At 40.9% G+C, this 24,500-nt stretch overlaps 2 protein-coding genes across 15 annotated transcripts in view; both read right to left on the bottom strand.

Moving 5' to 3' along the window:
* Positions 1-5,725, bottom strand: part of ttc12 (tetratricopeptide repeat domain 12) — a 33,462-nt gene extending 27,737 nt beyond the window's left edge. For all 3 annotated transcript variants that reach the window (XR_009789868.1, XM_061783048.1, XM_061783049.1), the window contains exons 1-7: positions 5,475-5,725; positions 5,041-5,195; positions 4,919-4,940; positions 4,684-4,761; positions 4,448-4,569; positions 3,772-3,831; positions 1,747-1,818 (exon numbers count right to left, since the gene is read on the bottom strand). Coding sequence is in view for 2 of the 3 variants with exons in the window: in XM_061783048.1 (XP_061639032.1) it covers positions 1,747-1,818; positions 3,772-3,831; positions 4,448-4,569; positions 4,684-4,761; positions 4,919-4,940; positions 5,041-5,195; positions 5,475-5,526 (561 nt within the window). In the remaining variant the exon portion in view is untranslated. The remainder of the gene's footprint in view (positions 1-1,746; positions 1,819-3,771; positions 3,832-4,447; positions 4,570-4,683; positions 4,762-4,918; positions 4,941-5,040; positions 5,196-5,474) is intronic.
* Positions 5,726-14,506: 8,781 nt separating this feature from the next.
* Positions 14,507-24,500, bottom strand: part of si:dkey-103g5.4 (uncharacterized) — a 38,105-nt gene continuing 28,111 nt past the window's right edge. For 7 of the 12 annotated variants that reach the window (XM_061781999.1, XM_061781995.1, XM_061781997.1 and 4 more), the window contains 4 exons: positions 24,354-24,440; positions 19,432-19,578; positions 14,918-15,106; positions 14,507-14,780 (listed from right to left, as the gene is read on the bottom strand). In XM_061781999.1, coding sequence (XP_061637983.1) covers positions 14,649-14,780; positions 14,918-15,106; positions 19,432-19,578; positions 24,354-24,440 — 555 coding nt within the window. In that variant the 3' untranslated portion in view covers positions 14,507-14,648. Of the gene's footprint in view, positions 14,781-14,917; positions 15,107-17,126; positions 17,311-19,431; positions 19,579-19,824; positions 19,941-21,558; positions 21,666-24,353; positions 24,441-24,500 lie in introns of those variants that run through there. The other 5 variants (XR_009789709.1, XM_061781998.1, XM_061782000.1 and 2 more) reach the window with 5 other exon arrangements.

Here is a 24,500-nt window from a genome sequence, read left to right as displayed (position 1 = left end):
AGAAAAATCAACACTTTCATATGGATGGACATTAAGTTAGACAGCTTACTCGAAAGCATTCAAAGCCTTGAAATCCTTTTAACTTGCTACTGTCTTGCTGGCAAAGTATAAAACTGTCATCATGAAACGTGTGTCCATCATAATTATACAACCCCAATTTCAATGAAGTCGGGACGTTGTGTTAAACATAAATAAAAACAGAATACAATGATTTGCAAATCATGGTCAACCTATATTTAATTGAATACACTACAAAGACAAGATATTTAATGTTCAAACTGATAAACTTTATCGTTTTGAGCAAATATTCATTACCTTGGAATTTTATGGCTGCAACAAGTTCCAAAAAAGCTGGGACAGGGTCATGTTTACATCATTCAATAAACATTTGGGCACTGAGGACACTAATTGTTGAAGCTTTGTAGGTGGAATTTTTTCCCATTCTTGCTTGATGTACAGCTTCAGCTGTTCAACAGTCCGGGGTCTCCGTTGTTGTATTTTACGCTTCATAATGCGCCACGCATTATCAATGGGAGACAGGTCTGGACTGCAGGCAGGCCAGTCTAGTACCCGCACTCTTTTACTATGAAGCCGCGCTGTTGTAAAACGTGCAGAATGTGGTTTGGCGTTGTCTTGCTGAAATAAGCAGGGGCGCGTCCATGAAAAAGACATTGCTTGGATGGCAGCATATGTTTCTCCAAAACCTGTATGTACCTTTCAGCATACATGGTGCCTTCACATATGTGTAAGTTACCCATGCCATTGGCACTAACACAGCCCCATACCATCGCAGATGCTGGCTTTTGAACTTTGTGTCCATAACAGTCCGGATGTTTTTTTTCCTCTTTGGCCCAGAGGACACGACGTCCACAGTTTCCAAAAACAATTTGAAATGTGGACTCGTCGGACCACAGAACACTTTTCCACTTTGCGTCAGTCCATCTTAGATGAGCTCGGGCCCAGAGAAGCCGACGCCGTTTTTGTTGTTGATAAATGGCTTTTGCTTTGCATAGTAGAGTTTCAAGTTGCACTTACGGATGTAGCGCCGAACTGTATTTACTGACATTGTTTTTTTAAGTGTTCCTGAGGTGATATCCTTTACACATTGATGTCGTTTTTTGATGCAGTGCCGCCTGAGGAATTCAATGTTGGTTTTCGGCCTTGCCGCTTACATGCAGTGATTTCTCCAGATTCTCTGAACCTTTTGATGATATTATGGCGCGTAGATGATGAAATCCCTAAATTCCTTGCAATTGTACGTTGAGGAACATTGTCCTTAAACTGTTCGACTATTTTCTCACGCACTTGTTCAGAAAGAAGTGACCCTCGCCCCATCTTTGCATGTGAATGACTGAGCAATTCAGGGAAGCTCTTTTTATACCCAATCATGGCACCCACCTGTTCCCAATTAGTTTGTTCACCTGTGGGATGTTCCAAACAGGTGTTTGATGAGCATTTCTCAACCTTCGCAGTCTTTTTTGCCACCTGTCCCAGCTTTTTTGGAATGTGTTGCAGCCATTAAATTCAAAGTTAATGTTCAGTTTGAACATTAAATATATTGTCTTTGTAGTGTATTCAGTTAAATATAGGTTGAAAATGATTTGCAAATCATTGTATTCTGTTTTTATTCATGTTTAAAACAACATCCCAACTTCATTGGAATTGGGGTTGTAGATGAGATGCTGAGCATGCCGTGGTTGCGCAAAAGCAATATGATTAGATATAATGAGCGCTACTTATACTCACCTCACTATACTTCTTCAACCCAAGGTACGCCTTTCCCATGTGAAGGTAGGCCTTTATGCAGTTCTCATTACACTGATACAAAAGGAAAAGTACAGTATTAGTAAGGGCACGCCACACAGATATCTTCCATTTTGATACAGTGAGATATGAGGCGTTGCCTATTTTACACCCGTTTCCCAACTTCTACACTCATCAAAATTAACATACAGTGGAGCCTTGAGATACGAGTTTAATTTGTTCCATGACCATGCTTGTTACTTAAAACACAAATCATATTTTCCCATTGAAATGACTGGAAACCATTACAGCCTCCTGAAAAAAGGTGTTTTTATTAAGAAAAATAGCACTCTATATTATTGTACTTTATAAAAGCAAAGCATAAATCTATTGTGCATTTTATGTCAAATGTAACAGTTGAGATGCTACTTGATGTTGATGAATTTGCTATTTTGTGTAAATTCTTAGTATGAGCTGTCCATTGTTTGTGAATATAGCTCATTGAAAATCATTCTTTTTTCCCCCTCTTCCTGTTATTATTATTTTTTTAATTATCATGCTGTACTCAAAAAAAATATCAATTACATCATCAGTGACTGGTCGACGTAGACACAACTTTAATCCCGTGCCAACTTTAAAATAAAAGTAGTGCATTCCCCTCTTAAGTACAAAATCCCTGATGCTAATGAGTAGATCAAGCAAAACAGCAGCAGTTAATCGATTTTTACATTGCTTGTAACATACGGATGCCTTTTATTTTCAGTTAAAATGATAATGCTAATATACAAAAAATATATATTTTGAGACAACACAGATTGCATCTAACGAAGGTAACGATCTTTTTTCGCTTTAACATAACCTAATTCATTGGTTCTTCAACTTTTTACACCGAGTACAACCTAATAAAACACTACTACCATCATCATGACCAACAATAAAATACAGTTGCATAGAAGGCCTAAAGGGACAACATGCAGTTTTCAAACTGATAGCAAGATTTGAATGTAGCCTCACTTCACAGCATCTCGGACTAAAGCCACGCGCAAGACTGCTGCTGGGTGTACAGACAGCGAGGGTGCAGTGTGTACCCGTGTGTGCAAATGATTGACAGACTATTTGGTCCCGTCTTCTGTCTCTACCAGTCTGTGATAATTTGTGAAAATTATAATCAAAATTAAATTAGAGGCATTAGATCAGGCAATCGAGAGATGATTTTTCAAAAGATAATGAGAGTGATATTCTACTGTCAGGTCAGTTTTTGGGAAAAATGCTAATGCTACATTTTTTTAATCAAAAACAAGGCAGAGGCTTTATTCTTTAAAATATCTAATAGTAAGTCATTTGTACGCCAGTGCAACTTTCTGCTGTTTGAACCTTGATACTGCATTGACACGAAAATGAAAAACATCAAAAAAGAGTAATTAAAATATAGATGGGAAAAAAAATTGCAACTAAATAAATATTTGAAAACCAACAGTTCTAAAAGATTTAATGTGACAGTTAAATACAAGTGAACAGTACCTTAAAATGTACTGAACTGTAAGATGATACAGTTTGAACATTTAATTCTGGGACTCTTTCACGTACCACTAGAGGGAGCCTACGTACCACTAGCACCCCTTATGCCAAGGATGAGTTTTGGTGTGGAAGTACTGACCACACTCTAAAGTCTTATAACTAGAAAGTTGTTGAAAGTCTTCCAAGAACAGTGAAAGCTCGCACAGCAGCAAAATGGAAGACCGACTCTACTTCATCCTTGTGTGTCCCAACAGAAATAGTGCAGGGCTGATGCCCACATGAACACTGAGGTAGCCAACAAGAAACATTAAAATTTCCTTCAGTCTTTGGCAAGCTTCCACTTCTACTTTAAAATAATTTTGTAATACAAAATGATGGCAGTAAAATCAGCTTGATTATCAATACTTTTCCCAACAGCCCTCATTGTTTTTATACGACAGCTCCAGCTGACCAAAGGGTGGCATTGTATGACAAATGAGCTGCAAATGACAACATCCAGCAGGACCTTACCTTCAAAGCCCATTCACAGTCACTGATGGCCTCCTCATACTTCTCCAGAATGATGTAAGCCTATGGAGATGCAAACATTAAGACCGGTAGGACATGTTTGTCAAAAATACATCTGACATCACAATATAAAGATGAAATTACAACTACCTAATGTAACATTTGTTATACCCTCACAATCTTATATGAGTAATACAAGAACCAACAATTCCATTGTTACCATTGTTGACACAATGCCTCAATTAATAGCCAAATAATAAATAATAATCACTTATATTATTATATTTATAATATTGAAATAATTATACTTTACCACCGATTTTTTTTTTTATTTGTTTACATCATACACTCAAAATCCCATGATATGCAATAGGTAACCAGCAATATAGCAAGGGAACACTGTACGGTGTATATATAATATAAAGCAGGCACTGTATTAAATTTCATTCAATTGTGGAGGACTACCCCATGAAGTGTCCAATGAGTATGTACTTATGTATTATTTAATTTTGTACTTGGAAATCTGTACCAGGTTCCAACAATATCTGAAATATGAAGGTATTCTTACAGGGTAAGCAATGAAAAAAAGGCGGTCATTTTGCAGGTTATTATGTCATTTCATTTTTTTTTTTTTTTTTTACCATCACACAAAATTTAAAGGGTTTATAAAAGTATTCACTTGTGCTCTGTTGGTATACAACTGCTGCATGTCACGTAATTCAGCCAAGCCTTCACTGTAATATTTCACAGCAGTCTCATAATCTCCTCGGGCATAGGCTTGATTCCCTTTGTCCTTAAACGCTGTGCGGACAGAAAGCATACAACATTAAACAGGAAATACAGCTGGCCCCACAGACGGTACAGCAACCTGTCCACCTCCCGACAGCAGATTGAAGTGGCAGGGAACAAACACACCAGTGGCCTTTTCCTCTTGAGCGAGCCTCTTCTTCCTCCTGTCTTCCGCATCCCTCTCCATAAACCTCATGAAATTCTCTGGCCATAAAAAGAAAAACACTTCTATCGGCATTTATGTCTCCGACGTAGGGCCCCCGGTGGCATAAACAGTCAACAATAAAAAGAAAAAGAAAGAATCTGTTGCCCTTCATTACATGGGACATCAAGTGCAACATTTCTTTTCTTTGGGCCTTACCTGCACTTTCAGTCTGTGCATTCTGCAAAACATGAAAATGAATTTTAAAGATATTCTTGACAATGTATAGATTTTTAAAAGGGGAAATGTTGTTTACGTGTGAACAGTGACAATATTTTTACCACAGGAGTCTTGGGTGGTAGGCTTGTGTTGATTGTGGTCTTGTTGACTTTTGTCCTACAGGATCCATTCAAGGCAGCAATTTTGCTATCTGCTTTCTTCATAGCTTCCTGCTGGACTTCCACATCTGGTGAGTTTAGGTCTTTCACAAGCTTGCCTGAATAAAAAAGAAAAAAGAAAAAAACTCCTATTAAATATCGTATAATATATTTATACTATAAGAAACTAGTTACTAGTAATGTTGTCATACAGATTAAAATAGCACACAAAATTAAAACTATACACAGCTACAGCACAATATTTACAGAGCGATTGAGATTGGCAGGCAGTACGCAAGTGTAGCTAACTTCAGCCAAAACTTCAATTCTGCTATTACTTATTCTTTTTGACTGCCACAATTGTCGGAATTAGATGACCACATATTGTGGATACTTACTTATATCGTCGATATTCTTCAAGAAAACGTCCAAGTCTTCGGCTGAGTCCATGTTTATTGTTTGGCTTCTCTTGTATTTTAAAGAATAAGTGACGTAGATCACACAGGGAACCTTTTCACGTTAACGAACTTTTTAAAAAATATATTATTTTCACATTAACGCTGTCAATTTCTTGTGAGTGGGGTGATAAAATCCCACCTTGTGTGTTTTTAATGTGACGCCAGCATCGATTCGTGGCGAGTTGTGACCAACCGCGTTGTGCTGTAAACACTCTGGGTTACCATGACGACGACATGCCTTCAAAGATAATTATAAATTCCTCTATATCCGTACATAGTTGACGCTGTTCACGTAAAATTAAAGTTCGAAAATGACTTTGTGCTGATTTATAACGACGAGGCTTTTCGTAAAACATTCTCAAATCAAATGCCATCCATATCCATTCCATATATCCTCGCGTGTGTGTGCGTGTGTGTGTGTGTGTGTGTGTGTGTGTATATATATATATATATATATATATATATATATATATATATATATATATATATATATATATATCTTCTTCTTCTTCTTTTCCTTTCGGCTTGTCCCGTTAGGGGTCGCCACAGCGCGTCATCCTTTTCCATGAGAGATCCGGTATGGAATTCTTTGGATGAACGCTCATATTTGTTTGGCAAGGTTTTAAGCCGGATGCCCTTCCTGACGCAACCCTCTGCATTTATCCGGGCTTGGGACCGGCCTACAGTTTGCACTGACTTGTGCCCCCCATAGGGCTGCATTATATATATATATATATATTTGTACTTTAATACACATTTTACTTCCTGATTCCTTGTAGGAATTATTTTCAACAGTTCTTACTCGTTCTTAATTCTTCTCGAATTATTCTCAACTAGCTCTAACTTGCACTTCAAATGATTACCAAGATGTAGATCACACGCAGTGTTGACTTTGAAAGTGTGTGGTTGGTTAAATATATATTTAAACGCATACCTTGTCATTGTTCACATCTTTTGATCAACACTGCCCCCCAGTGTTTGTTTAAATATTATCATACAGTACTACTGTACACTATACCAGGGTCTACTACCTAAAATAAATTAAAAAAAAAAAAAGATGAAGTACCAACATTATGATTAACATCAGAATACAATAGTGTATTAGGCCCAAGTACTCATTAACCGAGACAGAGGTTTTATTCTTAAAGATATACATTTAATACTATTGTATGCCACTGCAAAATGATACAGTTTGAAAATTAGCACGGCACTTAAATATAAGACAATAAAAACTGCACTTAAATAAGAAGAAGAATCACCTTTACTGTCATGAACATGCATGCATGCACATGAAATTTGTTCTCTGTATTTTATCCATCATAGTGAACACATACACATGTTAGTGGAACACACTGGAGCAGGGGGCCGCTGAACCGCCCGGGGAGCATTTCAGGGTATCAGTGTCTTGCTCAAGGACACCACAACCGTGAGCCCAGGGGATGTTGGTGGATGGTCCAGTCGGGGTCTTGAACCAAGGTCCCCCACAGTGGCAGGCAATGATCTTAACCATTGGTACACGGCTGCCCAATGACTCTATTCAAATGTACTGCACATAAAAGTAAAAAAAAAACGTCCCTAAATATTTTAAAAACAAACTGTTATTAATGATTAAATGCAAATGTATTGTACTAAAATGTTCAATTACAACTGAACTGTACTTAGGCAGCAAGTACCACACTTTGACTGCACGACACAGTATATTATGTTTCACAAACCAGTGGTAAGAGACGAGGACAGACAGGTAATGTGTGTGAAACCTTTTTATTAGGAACAAAGCTTAATGAGTTTTAATAAAATCAAGTGCATTTTAAAAAAATACTTACTTCCCTTTACTGTCACCTAAAATTGCTAATACTGTATGGATGAAAAGAAACCACAGCTGATGTCTAAGTTATATTTCCTTTTCAGCATACAGGAAGTCCTCAATTTACGAACGAGTTCAGTTCCTACGCTGGCGACGTAACACGAATTTCCGCATAAGTCGGATTTCAACGTTAAAGTCGAAATTTACTTTTACTTCTACTACTACTTCTACTTCTGTTACGGGTATTGTCCCACATGATTGTACATTAAGCTGCTGCATTTCTCCTTGTTCAGTCAAATATGAAGTTTGAATTTGATCAGGGACTTTTTAAAGTGAACTTTAGTGTTCCTGTTGTGGGAAAGTTGTGGGCTTTGAGGTCTGGCCCACCACTTCCTGTCAGTAAATCTGAGAATGGTATGTACAGTTTGCGAAATCAGGATGAACCAGAAATTAACCATTATGACTCCACGGTGGGGGGAAAGTTTCATTAAGACTTAATATAGTGACTCATCCACCCATCCATTTTCTATAGCTCTTGTCCTCATTCAGGTGAAATGGATTCTATTCCAGCTGACTTTGGGTGAGAGACAGGGTACAACCTGAAAAGGTCGCCAGCCAATCGCTGGGCGGAAATAGATAATGAAACTAACATGCATGTTTTTGGAATGTGGGTGCAAGCTGGAGTACCCGCAGAAACCCCAGGCAAGCACGGGAGGAACATGCAAACTCCACACAGGGCAACGGAGCCCAGCTCAAAATCACTGCTATGGACTTGAGTCCCCCCCCCCCCCCCCATACACCAAATTCATACCATACACTCAGTCATATGCAGTTTGAGGATACAAGTCTATCCCTCATAACTGAGAATAAAATGCATGTTAGTAGTGAAAACAAACAAAAAATTCTCAGTAATAGTAGGGGAGGTGATTTTTCTTGATTTTTGGATCAATAATCAATAGGGGAATCTATTCTTAAAACGATTCGCTAGTGACAGCGCCATACTACTGGGTGACTCAAATTCTGAAAATAAATTCCTCTTTCCAGTTTTGTAGATGATAATGTTGACAACTGTAAGTGTCCTAGTTACGGCTTTTACTGTCTCCGTGTCTGCTGTAGAAAAGGTCAGAAAACAATGAAGCTGCCCTGAAACCTTTGTACATTATTGCTGATATCTTTAAAAGTTATTAAACTTGTACTGTTAGCGAAATGGGAAAGTACATTGTTTTCTTGTCAGGAACAGTGGTTTACTATTATTGTGGCATTGTAAATTCAAGATATGGGAAGTTGAAAACGGACATTAAACACAATGTTATCAGATGTGTAACTGTTGTTACCATTACAACCAGTGATAACTTCTGTATTTATTGTTAACGACTCATATAAAGTGTCTTGAAAAAAAGAAGTGGAGCTTGGAAGTCATCATCGCTCTCATTTGCCCTCATTTGACAGTGCCAATGAGGATTAACTCATCCTCCCAGGGGGGGTGCAACACTAGGTATCCTAGGGCAGCTTTTCCACGACTTTGTCGTGAATTGCACCGTTCAATTTAATTGCTGTTTACACACCTCATTGCTCTTCCCTCAAACACATTCCATAGTGGCAGGCTTTAAAAGTCTTTGAATAGCAAGGCTGATATTTTTCCACAAGCATGACTTGAGAGGTCAAGAGATACTCAACAAGCACAAGGATGTTATGTAACCTGAAGACTTCCTGTAGTCTGGCTGCTATGTACAGTATATGGTTGTGTGTGAAAGAAGAATTTTGGGAGGAGCAAAAGAAAGTTAACAAAAGCTGCTATTTATTTCAGTGATGTCTCATTTTTCCGTGGTCACTCTGCAATGGCTGTGGACGCCACAGAGTTACGTCTCAGAGGACAGCAGCTCCTTTCATTGATTAAATGCTCCGCTTGCTCTTTATCTGCCTTTCCACAGAATCAATACAACCGAGGCTCTGAGTCATTTCTGTGGGGTTATCTCCAAAGATGCTCCCCCAGTCACTTCTGAGTCTGAGCCAGCGTACGAAGCGTCTCAACTGGGCCAAGGAGAAGAAGGACTGGACTGTTGGCCAGTGGTCCAAGATCCTCTTTTCCAATGAAAGTAAAGTGTGCCTTTCATTTGGGACTCAAGGGCCACGGGTTTGGAAAAAGATGGGGGAAGAACACAACCCAAGCTGCTTGAGGTCCAGTGAAATATATCCACAGTTAATCATTATTTGGGGTGCAATGTCCAGTGCAGGTGTTGGTAAACTCTGCTTTCTTAAATCCAAGGTCACCGCAACAGTTTACCAGAATGTTTTAGGGGACTTCATGATTCCTTCTGCGTAGGATCTGTATGGAGATGCAGATTTCATCTTCCAGCAGGACCTGGCATGGTCAGTTGAGAGACATGAGAGTCACCGAATGACAGTGTAGTGTTGGATGGCTGTTAACCAGGTAACCCGTTCGCCATTTTGTGTGTTGAGGTACTCGGCGTGAGTTGTGGCCATCTGCAGATCTGGAATAAATGTACTTGTTAAGTGTTTGTTTTATGATAGTTTGTTCAAAAAAGCAATTGAAAGTGCACCAGCGGCTAAGAACACTTTGAAAACAATACAAACATATATTACCGAGAGACTGGGCTCTGTATCGGTCAGACGTGGTGAATCAAGAGCTGAGCTGAAAGCCGAAGCTCTTGATTTATCGGTCAATTTCCGTTCCTACCCTCACCTATGGTCATGAGCTGAGGGTCGTGACCGAAAGAAAAAGATCGCAGATACAAGCGGCCGAAATGAGTTTCCGCCGCTGGCAGTACAGACTCTCCCATACAGATAGGGTGAGAAGCCAGATGAGGTGGCTGGGCATCTGGTGAGGTGTTCCTCACACGTCCCACTGGGAGGAGGACGACCCAGGACACGCTGGAGAGATTACGTCTTCTGGTTGGCCTGGGAACGCCTTGGGATCCCCCAGAAGAGCTGGACGAAGTGGCTGGGGAGAGGGAAGTCTGGGCTTCCCTGCTTAAACTGCTGCTCCCGCGACCCGACCCCGGATTAGCAAAAGAAAGGGATGAATTAATTGATGGATATTGAGAGAGAGCAAGAGCAATGGATAACACAAAATATTGTATAAAAATTATTTTAAAAAATATCAGCAACTGTAATAACACAAAAAAGATTTGATATACCGGGACCGCAAAAACCAAACCGTGATATATTTCTTGCAATATGAACAAGATACTTCGTCAATAGCGAAAATCTGCGATATAAAATTTGATTTGCACGATTTAAAAATCCACGACACAGCAAAAAGTGCAACGTGATATGGCAAGGGATGACTGTATATACTGTATGTACAGTATAGAAGTAGCTCTCAGTTTCAAAAAGGTTGGTGAACCCTGCTGTATAAGGTATAACATAGAGTATATAATAGCGGAGTTGATCGATTGTACTGTTAATATTGTACTGAGAAACCAGAAAGTTGTATGAACGGAATGTAATTCTGCGTGTTAGAAACCATCCATCCATTTTCAATAGCGCTTGTCCTTGTTAGGGTGAGCTGGAGCCAATTGCAGCTAACTTGAAGCGAGATGCGGCCAGGGGGGTAGACACTGGACTAGTTGCCAGCTTATCGCAGGACACATATGAACAAATACAATATTCACAGTCACATTAACACCTATGGAAAATTTAAAGTCTTGAATCTAACATGCAAGTTTCTGGAATGTGGGAGGAAGCTGGAGTACTCGCAGAAAACCCAGCCAAGCACGTGGCAGGATCGAACCCAGAGGCATATGTTCTACTGTATGTGCATTAGTCTGAACTATTGACAATTTTAATCTTCAATGAACCTAAAATCCATGTCCTTGGAATATAGGACAAAGCCAGAGTACCCGTAAAAAAGTCACGCAAACTACACAGAATGGCCTGGGCCAAAATTCAAACCAGAACCTCTCAACTATGAGCCAGATGTGCTAACCACTATTCCACCGTACATGCAATAGTTTTTACAGTGGAGTCTTGAGATACGAGACACTTATTTGTTTTTTGTCATTCGACTAATTTGTTGCTTTGAATTGTGAGTGCAAACTTGAGATATGTGCGCTGTAAGGTGGCAGTGAACCCAACTCAATTCACTTCCCAATAAGCAGCACTTTGACAAACAGTGAACAATCCTTCAAAAAAGAGGCTTCAAGCTGTTTAATACCACACCAATCTGAAGTGTCAAAGTAAACATAAAACAAAGAGAATTACATGATGTGCATTTTCTAAGCGTTAAAATGTGCCCCCTCCCACACGCCAACCGAAAGCCCATCGGACGCACTCTGGCGCCGACACTGATTTTTATTAGTATCTTACAGCCGCTTTCTTTTAAATGGTGCCATAGAGTAAGCTATTCGTGCAGAAATGTGAGAAACACAAATATGAGTCCTTTGAACATGGATTTATTGAGAGAGTTGTTGTAGTTTCTGCAAATGTTGAAAAATGTAAGTGTAATTCTATTTATTTTTTTAAGTAACTCACCTGTTATGTTGTGACTCAAAATTTCCCTTTCTTTCTTAAAAAAATGAATTTACATTATTATATTTTTTTATTAAACAAAGTGGATTACATTTACAAGGGAAACAAACATAACAGGACGGTTAATGTCTAACTTCTTTGCAAAAGCTCTTACAGTCTTTTGTCAAAATACATCTATCCCGCAAATAACAATGAATTTTATTATTCATAGCCTTGTTTTATGAATAATTTGGAGCTTTATTTTACGTACAAATTAAAAGGATGTACCAGCGTCAAACGAGTGTGATGCTCTTGAAAGTGAAATGAAGCCGCTTCGGGGACTCCACCCATTCCATATAAATGGTGGCAGCTGTCACTCCGCAGCCACTTGAGCACTGAGTACAAGGCAGTATGGAGAGAGGACAGACCCATTCTGTGGCGCCCTCCTATTTGGCGTGGTCAATTTTCAACACTTTATGTTGTTGTCTACCAATTGGGATTGCAGCTATTGTCTTCTCCTCCAAGGTAGGCCTTGTTTTCCTCTACTCACTCACTCTGCAAAAATGAGACATTGTTCAAGTTGTTTCAACTGTAAATCCACTGCCGTAAATAAAAAGGCTTTGGTCCTAGTGATGACTGAATTCCCTGATTGGAGCTCTTGTGTAATTGAAGGTACAAAATGCCAACTCTACTGGGAACTCGGTCGCAGCTGCAGATGCGTCGAGGAAAGCCAAGATCCTTAATATCGTGGCGCTGGTGTGCGGCTTAATTTTCATCTCCATCTTCATCGCTCTCAAAATAATTGAAGTCAATGAAAGGAAGCATTAAAGGAAGGCACTAAATGGATGAGTCTGTGCACAAAGTCTTTTGCTTCAATGACTTTTGTCTCTGAAACATACTTAAAACTTACTCTGTGAGTGTTTTGTGTGTGTTCAAGTTTATGCAACTTTTTTATTTGTATTCCAATAAAAAAGAATAAAATGCAATTGAAGAATTCCAAGAAATTAAAGCAACTGCAATGAGAAACTTGACTTGACTTTTTCACTGAACACAAAAATTGTATTGAGCATTTACTGAAAGATTTCAGACCATAATAAACCATTTCACAAAAAAAAAAAACACATACCATGTCGCAACATTTCAATTGATGCTAAATGATCAAGAAAAAAAGCGAGGGATTCTTGAGTTTGATTCTCATATTGATTAAGACTGAAAAAAACGTTTTAAAATAAAACTGTTCGCCAAATAGTATAATTGCCCAAGTGATTTTAATATTAAAAAAAATGTAAAAATAAAAAGCAACTATGTGCTTGCTAAAGTTTTTTTTTTTCTTATTTCGATGTAGATTCTCAGTCATCCAGGTCTGGTAGTATGAAAAGTCTGAATTGAGGCAACTGGAGTCTTTTTTGTTGTTGTTGTTTTGCAAAAACGTTCAGAAATTATGCTATTAGGCTTATGAAATGCAATTTTTTTAAACCCCAGAAGTACTTTTTTTCGACATTTTTTGTCCAAATTAGCATTAAAGACTGAGGGAAGGGTGGCACGGTGTTCAACTGGTTAGCACATCTGGATCACAGTTCTGAGGACTGGGGTTCAATTCCTGGCCCCGCCTATGTGGAGTTTGCATGTTCTACCCGTACCTGCGTGGGTTTTCTCAGGGCATTCCGATTTCCTCCCACATCCCAAAAACATGTGTGGTTGGTTGATTGAAGACTCTAAATTGCCCATAGGTGTGAATGTGAGTGTGAATGTTTGTTTCTATGTGCCCTGCGATTGGCTGGCGACCAGTTCAGGGTGTACCCCACCTCTCACACGAAGATAGCTGGGATAGGCTCCAGCACGCCCGCGACTATAGTGAGGATAAGCGGTACAGAAAATGGACGGATGGACTGTGGCAATTCAGAGATTTGTTTGTTATTGGATTACATATTTGCTGAAAATGTCTGACAAAAGACTAACAATTACATAGTACCGAATTGTGGAGCTATAGCATTTAATTGGTTTTGACCATTTTAGTATTGCTGTTGTGTTGGGCGTGGCTAAAACGGCGCTCAGTAATGCACTTGGGGTCTGGTATGAGTCTCCCCTCCCTCCACTGTATGAGAACTTGCGCACCTTCGTTCAGACCAGTGGTTATTCGGCGCAACTGTCAGTTACTTATTACTAGGCCAGTTTACCACTACAGCGTGCAGTTAGCTCGCCAGCTTTGCCTACACCACAAGAATGTTTCCTGGATGCCCCAATTTAAAGAACAGCACAGTGTCGTTATCTAAATTGCCAAGTGAGGAAGTCACACCGTGGTCGAGCCTGCCGCCCGCTCCAAGAGGAGTTCTGGAAGCCTGTTATCTTGTGAGCTAGATGGTAGCTACCACCTACATGTATATCCCGGGTGGGATAAATACAGTATTACAGCCACGGGAGGCTTTAAGCAGTTATATTTTCAGGATGTGTAGGCGTAAGAAAATACTAGACTGAGTTGCATCCATTTTTTTAGTGGGGCGTGGTTTCACACATTCAGCGGACACACCCACATTGTTCGAGAGCAAAGAGAACGGCATGATTTTTCATGGAATTAAAGCTTTATTTTATTTACTTGGTGATTTTTTTTTATCATTCAGATTTGACAGGTTTGTTAACAACACTCTTGTCTGTGGCATGTCAAGTTTACAAGACACAGTAATTATTATCACTATACAGGGACTTTAATTGTAATAATATTTTTAATAAGGATACACCAGTACAATACAATTGTTTTATGTATTTTTTTTCCCATTACATTTCATTGCTTGGCTAGGAGAAATCACATGACAACCTTAAGTTTCAACTTCAATTTAAATTAATCAATATGGTTCCTTGTCCAATAAAGAATGCTTTCGGTCTTCTTCTGTCGCTGTGTTTCTTTTTCTTAAAACTCTTTCGAGTTGGGAGACCAGAGACGTTTCTCTGTGTTTCCTCCCAAGATCCTCGATGTCCTATTCCCCAAAGAAATGTTGTTACTTTTTACGTGGCTCACATAATGCAGACAGTGTCAAACATTTTGACAAGAAAGGAGGCGTTAACACATGTGGCGAGCAAGTGGCGACACGGGCTTCCATGTTTCTGTACTCACGTGTTGAGAGAGTGGCGCTCTGCTTGCCTCCGTTAGATAAGCAGAGCGATCCCCACAGTCGAGCAGACTGAAAGACTTCGAGTGACCCCAAGGGGATTTGTCATCTCGAAACGACCAATGGGCTTCGTGTGCTGAGGAATCCAAGGCCAGTTTAGCCTGGAATAGCTCCCCAAGAGATGCCTGCAGTACCTACGGTGGCACACAACAACAGTTACAAGAGAGCTACTGACAAGTTCTAACATGACCAAAAGTTGTAGAATTTAGAAATTATGCCTCAAAGTTCAAACTAATTTGGGAGTTTGACCGATCATATTATGTAAGCCATCATCTCACCTCAGCAGACCTCATTTTAGCCAGCATCAAATGTTTTATCTATGTTTTATATATATATATATATATATATATATATATATATATATATATATATATATATATATACACACACACACACATGACTTGTTCATTTATTGTATTACTGTACTGTATACTCAGTATCTTAAAGTATTCTCTAGTATAAAGTATTCTCATTTTAGACAAAAGTCAATACATCATTGACCTCTAGGGGGCATTCAAGAATTGAGGACTGACATAAATTTAGGTCAAAAAAACATTACAACATGACAGAAATAATGGGTGCTAACTTACTGTAATTAAATTACTTTATTGCAATGAAATTACTTTAAGAAATACTGTTAATGACATGCTTACTCTAACTTTTTCACTGTCCGGGCTATATGGACGGGTCTTGTCCAGAGTTCGCGTTTTTTTGTTGGGGGGGGGGGAGGTTCCCCGGGGGTTTCCCCACGCTGCGTTGCTTGAACGCGCCATGCTCCACTTTGTGTACATTCTTCAAGTGCCCGATCAAATTTGTTGTGTTGAAGCATTTAGATAACATTTCCCATGACGTACTTTAGTTGTGCACAGAGTGCAAATAACTTACGTGATGTTTATCTGAGACACCACAAAATAGTCCCACACCTGCGACGTGTTTTTTTCACCGACAAGATTGAAAAAACTTTATTGGCCGTCAGATAGTTACAGTACTACGGCACAAGACACGCAACAAGGCTAAAAATTAACTAGGTTTTGGATTCATACACGACGGCGACACGGAGTTAAATGTCTTGTTCGGAGCCGAACAATGACGTCATTGATTAGATCGGCGAATTATGACATGAAAGCCGATCAGCCGAACAGCATAAAATGCTCATTATCGGCCGATACCGATCAAGCCGATAAGATCGGTGTAAAGTCTAATATATATATATATAGCGGCACGGTGGCCGACTGGTTAGAGGGTCTGGTTAGATATATATATATATATATATATATATATATATATACACACACACACACACACACACACACACACACACACACACACACACACACACACACACACACACACACACACACACACACACACACACACACACACACACATATATATATATATATACTGGTTAGAGCGTCTGGTTAGAGCGTCAGCCTCACAGTTCTGAGGACCAGGGTTCAATCCCCGGCCCCGCCTGTGTGGAGTTTGCATGTTCTCCCCGTGCCTGCGTGGGTTTTCTCCGGGCACTCCGGTTTCCTCCCACATCCCAAAAACATGCATTGATTGGAGACTCTAAATTGCTCGTAGGTGTGAATGTGAGTGCGAATGGTTGTTTCTTTGTATGTGCCCTGCGATTGGCTGGCAACCAGTTCAGGGTGTACCCCGCTTCCTGCCCGATGACAGCTGGGATAGGCTCCAGCACGCCCCCGACCCTTGTGAGGAGAAGCGGCTCAGAAAATGGATGGATATATATATCCCAGCTTTTGCTATCATGACGACGTAAGGCGCCTAAATTTTGCCAGTTGAGGTGCTTTGCGGACTGCCTCTTGTCATCTCACCGACAAGTACATGCATAACAGCGGGCTGGACATGAGCATCTGTTTATGATGTTTGATAAGAACAAGTACTGTGTGAAGATGTAAACAGTAAAGTTACCTACTCGCGCTAGCTGCCGACTGGTTAGTTCCCATATTGCCCCCTTATCGTTCCCTTGTCGGGTGCCCCTATCCGCCCTCCTTTCCAACGAACAAGGGACACTCTCAAGGGGACTTGCTGCATCGTGGGCCCTGCAGGTCGGGGGCGTCTGGCTCTCCTGGGTGTGGAGGGTGGCGTGTGCGGCGGTGGGGGGGGGGGGGGGTAGGGATGCGGGGCTTGGCAGGGGGGGGAGGCTATGGGTCCCTACGGCCACCGCCGGGTGGCCAGTTGTCAGGGCACCTCGCTAGGGCCGGCGGACTGCCCTGGGTCCCTCGATGTGGGACGTGTCCCGTCCACCGGGCTGCTCTCGGGTGGACCCCTGGGCCCGATCCCGCCCCTCGATTGATTGGGTGGGGTCCTCAGCCTACGCGGTGCAGGCACGGCAATTACAGGACACTTCTGTCAGTCTTTGTGTATGCAAAACGGTGTCAATTTACTTACATGTGTCCGCAGGGACACACCCATGGGACTATTTCGCTGGGTGTGGGGCCACTCACTTATTGCGACAAATAATTTATGAACATGCAAATTGCTTGTGTATCCCCTCACGCACATTCTTGTCCTATAGACTTTTATAATTTTATAACTTTTATAACAGGCAGGTTCACAACCCTTGTCCTGCATGCTTCTTCTCCTATCCTTGTCCTGTTCTATCTTGTCCTGTCCTTCCCTCACAGGGTGTAGCACTACAGCCGCATGCAACACTCATATCTCATGCTTCATTGTTGTAATGATTTACTTTTCTCATCCTGTTTACAATTAGTGCTTTGTCTTTTGTCTTCGTTTCTCTAGAAACTTTGTTCTGTTAGACTGATCAACTCTGATTCTCAATAAACTTCAATTATAATACTAAGAAACCACAGCGGAAGCTTAAAAACTCCACTGTGACACAGTAAAACTAAACATAAAAGGGACACGGACCCTCCATTCTGCATGGCATATGTTTGTATGGCAGTGTGAATAACGTTATAAACATTGTTGTACAAAGGTCTTGAGCAAGATACTGTTGCTGCGTCATCAGTAGATGAATGAGGAGACAGTGTTAATGTGAGTTTAGAGTACCTTGAAGGTAGAAAAGTGCTATAGAGGTGAAAACCGTTTACCATTTGCCAACAGGTTAATTGGAAGCAGGTGTCATGATTGGGTATAAAAGGAGCATCCCCGAAAGACTCAGTTGTTCACAAGCAAGGATGGTGCTAGGTTCACCACTTTGTAAACAACTGCGTGAGCAAATAGTCCAACAGTTTAAGAACATTTCTCAATTTAAAATTGCAAGGAATTTCGGGATTTCATCTTCTATGGTCCATAACATCATCAAAAGATTCAAAGAATCTAGAGAAATCTATGCATGTAAGCGTAACGTTGATTCTTCAAGAGGCAGTGCATTAAAAACGGGCAACATAATGTAGCCACATGGGCTCAGGAGCACTTCATAAAACCATTGTCAGTTAAAAGGATTTGTCGCTACATCTACAACTGCAAGTTAAAACCGTACCATTCAAAGCAAAAGCCAAATATCAATATCACACAGAAACGCTGACGGCTTCTCTGGACCCAAGCTCAACCGAGATGGACTGAGACAAAGTGGAAAAGTGTGCTTTGGTCTGATAAGTCCACATTTCAATTTATTTATTTTTTTAAAATCATGTACGTCGTGTCCTCTGGGCCAAAGAGGAAAAGGACCCTTCGAATTGTTATCAGCACAAAGCCAGCATCTGTGACGGTATGAGGGTGTGTTAGTGCACATGGCATGGGTAACTACACATTTGTGAAGGCAGTATTAATGCTGAAAGGTATATACAGGTTTTGGAGAATCATATGCTGCCATCCAAGCAATGTCTTTTTCAGGGATGCCCTTGCTTATTTCAGCAAGACAATGCAAAGTCACATTCTGCACATGTTACAAATGCGTGGCTTTGTAATAAAAGAGTGTACTGTAAGTACTAGACTGGCCTGCCAGCAGTCCAGACCTGTCCAGCAAGATGTTAGAGGAGCTGATAGGCTTAATCAGCATTGTGTCATCTCCTCTCATAGTAGCTTGGGTAAAAAAGTGACGGACTCTACCTGCAAATAATAATTCTTATTGAACCAGGAAATGTATTGGTCCATTCATGGATCAAATAATCTGGATTTTATTTTCCTTCAGCTCCTTCTTCGAGAACAGCAAGTTGTGCAAAAAGTACTGAAACACTGAACAATTGGACCTCCATTCAAATATTTAGAGACGGTCAAATTAAGCTCACTTGTTAAGGTTATAATGAATTTGGGGGTCATCCTGAAATTTCTTCAGAAAGCCAATTATCCATAACGTTTTGAAATTGATCCTGATGGATTTAACAAGCACCACGGAAAAAAAACTGGGGTCTACCTTTGTGATACCTTTGAGATGCAATGAAAGTCCTAACACAGCTATTCACCAAAACAGTCAAACGTGGCCAAAAATAGAAAAGCAGGACTCATTTGCAAGATGCTTATTTCTTTGTACCTTACAGAAGAGTCTTCCAAAGGCAGGGGCGGAATCGTTGCTCATGTCTTTGGTTGCGACATGGGACAAACAGTGCAGCAGAAGCAGGGAAAAGCCCCCAACAGACTGGAGCCTCTGGCGTCGAACAAAGAGAGTTTCATCTGCTTCCTGTCAACATGGAAAAGTCATGAACATGAAAGTGAGGACCATTATTCATTCATTCATTCATTTTCAGTTTTTTTTCAGCTGTTAGGTCAAACAGAAAGGAATACAGCCCTATGGGGGGCACAAGCCAGTGCAAACTTTAGGCCAGTCCCAAGCCCAGATAAATGCAGAGGGTTGCGTCATCAGGAAGGGCATCCAGCTTAAAACTTTTCCAAACAAATATGAGTGTTCATCCAATGAATTCCATACCGGATCGGGCGTGGACCGGGTTAACAACGTCCGCCCCCGGCACCGTTAATCTGCAGGACGCCGGTGGAAATTCAGCTACTGTGGGTCGAAGACGAAGGAGAGGTGGAAAGTTGGTTCTTATGCAGAAAGAGAAGAGGAGAGCACAGAGCCTAGAATTGAATGTGGGGACTTTGAATGTTGGGACTATGACAGGAAAATCTCAGGAGTTGGTTGACATGATGATTAGGAGAAAGGTTGATATATTCTGTGTCCGGGAGACCAGGTGGAAAGGCAGTAAGGCTAGAAGTTTAAAATTATTTTAAATTTTAAAATATTTTACCATGGTGTCGATGGGAAGAGAAATGGGGTAGGGGTTATTTTAAAGGAAGAGTTAGCTAAGAATGTCTTGGAGGTGAAAAGAGTATCAGATCGAGTGATGAGGCTGAAACTTGAAATTGAGGGTGTTATGTATAATGTTATTAGTGGCTATGCCCCACAGGTAGAATGTGACCTAGCAGTGAAAGAGAAATTCTGGCAGGAGCTAGATTAAGTAGTTTTGAGCATCCCAGACAGAGAGGCAAGTCACCCGTCTTGGTGCAGATTGTAATGGACATGTTGGTAAAGGAAACAGGGGTGATGTAGAAGTGATGGGTAAGTACGGCATCCAGGAAAGGAACTTGGAGGGAAAGATGGTGGTAGACTTTGCCAAAAGGAGGGAAATGGCTGAAGGGAACACTTTTTTCCAGAAGAGGCAGGAACACAGGGTGACCTACAAGAGCGGAGGTAGAAGCACGAAGGTGGATTACATTTTGTGCAGACGATGTAATCTGAAGGTTACTGATTGTGAGGTAGTGGTAGAGGAGAGTGTGGATTGACAGCATAGGACGGTGGTGTGTAAAATGACTCTGGTGGTGGGGAGGAAGATTAAGAAGACCAAGGCAGGGCAGAGAACCATGTGGTGGAAGCTGAGAAAAGAAGAGTGTTGTGCAGCTTATTGTTTTTAGCAAATAATCATTAACTTAGAATTTTATGGCTGCAACACGTTGCAAAAAAGATGGGACAGGGTCATGTTTAGCACTGTGTTACATCACCTTTTCTTTTAATAACATTCAATAAATGTTTGGGAACTGAGGACACTAATTGTTGGAAGTTTTGTAGGTGGAATTCTTTCCCATTCTTGCTTGATGTACAGGTTCAGCTCCGGTCTCCGTTGTCGTATTTTACGCTTCATAATGCACCACACATTTTCAATGGGAGACAGGTCTGGACTGCAGGCAGGCCAGTCTAGTACCCGCACTCTTTTACTACGAAGCCACGCTGTTGTAACATGTGCAGAATGTGGTTTGGCATTGTCTTGCTGAAATAAGCAGGGGCGTCCATGAAAAAGATGTTGCTTGGATGGCAGCATATGTTTCTCCAAAACCTGTATGTACTTTTCAGCATTAATGGTGCCTTCACAGATGTGTAAATTACCCATGCCCTTGGGACTAACACAGCCCCATACCATCACAGATGCTGGCTTTTGAACTTTGCATCCATAACAGTCCGGATGGTTCTTTTCCTCTTTGGCCCGGAGGACACGACGTCCACAATTTCCAAAAACAATTTGAAATGTGGACTCGTCGGACCACACAACACTTTTCCACTTTGCATCAGTCCATCTTAGATGAGCTCGGGTCCAGAGAAGCCGGCGGCGTTTCTGGGTGTTGATAAATGGCTTTTGCTTTGCATAGTAGAGGTTCAAGTTCCACTTACGGATGTAGCGCCGAACTGTATTTACTGACATTGGTTTTCTGAAGTGTTCCTGAGCCCATGTGGTGATATCCTTTACACATTGATGTCGGTTTTTGATGCAGTGCCACCTGAGGGATCAAAGGTCACGGGCATTCAATGTTGGTTTTCGGCCTTGCCGCTTACATGCAGTGAATTCTCCAGATTCTCTGAACCTTTTGATGATAGTATGGACCGTAGATGATGAAATCCCTAAATTCCTTGCAATTGTGCGTTGAGGAACATTGTCCTTAAACTGTTCGACTATTTTCTCACGCACTTGTTCACAAAGAGGTGAACCTCGCCCCATCTTTGCTTGTGAATGACTGAGCAATTCAGGGAAGCTCCTTTTATACCCAATTATGGCACCTACCTGTTCCCAATTAGCCTGTTCACCTGTGGAATGTTCCAAACAGGTGTTTGATGAGTATTACTCATCTTTGTCAGTCTTTTTTGCCACCTGTCCCAGCTTTTTTGGAATGTGTTGCAGCCATAAAATTCTAAGTTAATGATTACTAAATCAGAAGACTTTGAAAGACATATAAGAGGGTTTGACAAAAGAGGAAGATGGTGGTTGGCTCTGTGGTCAGAGTTTCAGCTCAAAAGTCATACTACTTGTGGTAGTTTTTTACTTCTGATTTTTTTGTTACACCCACACAACAAGCCATATGAGCTGCATTTATGTGTTTGTTAAGTAATGCAAAAATACCCACATTTCCACTAAACCTGGTGGAAATGTGCCATGGGCCACAGAAGATTGATTCAATTTATGAGATCCAGAAATTTGTTGATTAACATTCTGAAAACTCAGATTCAGAGAGTGGCTCCAAAGTCCCTATTTTGTTTTTAACAAATTCTCAAATGAAGACCTTAGTGACATCGATGACGTATTTAATTTGCACACCCCTGTTTTATCATCGGCACGGTGACCGACTGGTTAGCACATCTGCCTCACAGTTCTGGGGACCGGGGATCAAATCCCGGCCCCGCCTGTGTGGAGTTTGCATGTTCTCCCTGTGCCTGAGTGGTTTTTCCCCGGGCACTCCGGTTTCCTCCCACATCCCCAAAACATGCGTGGTAGGTTGATTGAAGACTCTAAATGGCCCGTAGGTGTGAATGTGAGTGTGAATGGTTGTTTGTGTCAATGTGCCCTTCGATTGGCTGGAGACCGGTTCAGGGTGTACCCACCTCCCGCCCGAAGATAGCTGGGGTAGGCTCCAGCACGCCCATGACCCGAGTGAGGGGAAGCGGTAAAGAAAATGGATGGATGTTTTATCATTACTACTACGTTTGTCCCTGTAGCATTAAAACTGACACAATTTTACACATCCCTGTTGCGTTATAGATGGAGTCCCAAAAGTCACTATAAACTTCCTTTTTTAATTTCGTGTCAGGTATCATTCAGATTGACGTGAGGCCATTAGCATTTGGAAGCTTAGGCTTTGCAGTTTGCCCAATGCTCACCAATTGTCATTGGCGCAGTGTTGCAAAATTGCAGCCTGGCAAGAAGTTTTTCTTTCCCAGACTGAAGTTCAGCGCCAGTTTGAGAAGCTTTATGGCTGTCACACTGCTGCAACGCGTAGTACAATTTAGGCCTACTAACACCACTGATGAAAATACAGCTCTCCTAAAGCAGGTGCTCATCCAAAGCCAGGGAAAGTCGAGCCAGAGGGCTGCACTGGAAATCAGCTTCAACAAAAGCTTGATTCAGCAGATGTTTCGGACCGCACCAAATTTTCACCCATATCTTACGTGGCTTTGTGTGAACGCCTGCTCTCGTCATGTCACAACTGCAATAATGCCACGACTGTAGTATGCATAATAATTATTTTGCATATTTCAAGGAAATGTTTTGAGATTTTCAAGACTTATGTTGTTTCACTCATTAGACAAACTAAAACAAAACAGCAGGAGCTCAAAAGAAAATCATGAAAAAAACTTATCCTGATTAGGGTCTCAGGTGTGCTGGCCCCTATCTTAGGTGACTTTGGGCGAGAAGCGGGGTACACCCTGAACTGTTTGCCAACCAATCGGAGGGCATATATAAACAAACAACCATTCGCACTCACGTTCACACCTACGGACAATGTGCAAATTTACCAAACATTAAACAAGATTAATGCTGCAGACTGATAAAAATATAATTTATTTCTCTCCATATACCTAAATCAGTCAACATGGAAAATCACAACAAAACATGTCCCAGTTTTCAAGGTACGACACTAGTGTGCGTAAACAGGGGCGTCAAATGTGGGGTGGGGGGGTCGGGTGGGAGACAACTGTCCATGGCCCTGAGCATTTAGGGGGCCCCTGGCTTTCCGCACCCCCCACCCCTTTGACAAATAATATCTGGAATGAAAAGTAAATCACCTCCCCTGCTCACAAAAAAATTTAGGAAGTAAGTCAATTTGACAGTCAATTTGACAGTTAGTGCTTTGTAATTGCAAGAAAGTGACATTATGATAAACGTCTGTGTCTAATGTATATGAGTATGTTTAGTAATTTGCAAATCACTGTGTGTATTATTTTGCAAAATGTGCGAGGCTGACATTGTGCTTATTGAGGTGCAAATCTGAGCCGATGTTTTGCTCCTTGAGAGTAAGGTTTTGATAATTGTGTAATGCTTTTGTGTTTATGCAGTCCTAAAAAACTGTAAAAAAATAAAATAAAAATTACAAAAATACATCTTGCAGAATTAAGCAAAAAAGTTTATGAAAGTAAAAATGGTAACATATTCCATATTCAACATGTATTTTGATGTAAATGAGAACTAACTTTACCTGATAAAAGAAGGAATTCCTGAAGGCATTGTTGTGGTAGTTGTTATTGGGAAGACTCGCAGCTAATTGGAGCGAAACAGTTGGAGTCTGTAGAGGAAAGCACAACACTACCATGTTGGTTACTGTAACATGTGCATACTCTATATG

Source organism: Phyllopteryx taeniolatus, chromosome 8 (assembly GCF_024500385.1).
Source record: "Phyllopteryx taeniolatus isolate TA_2022b chromosome 8, UOR_Ptae_1.2, whole genome shotgun sequence".
Lineage (NCBI taxonomy): Eukaryota > Metazoa > Chordata > Actinopteri > Syngnathiformes > Syngnathidae > Phyllopteryx > Phyllopteryx taeniolatus.
Note: the sequence above shows the minus strand (reverse complement) of the source record. Positions and strands in the feature narration are given on the sequence as shown.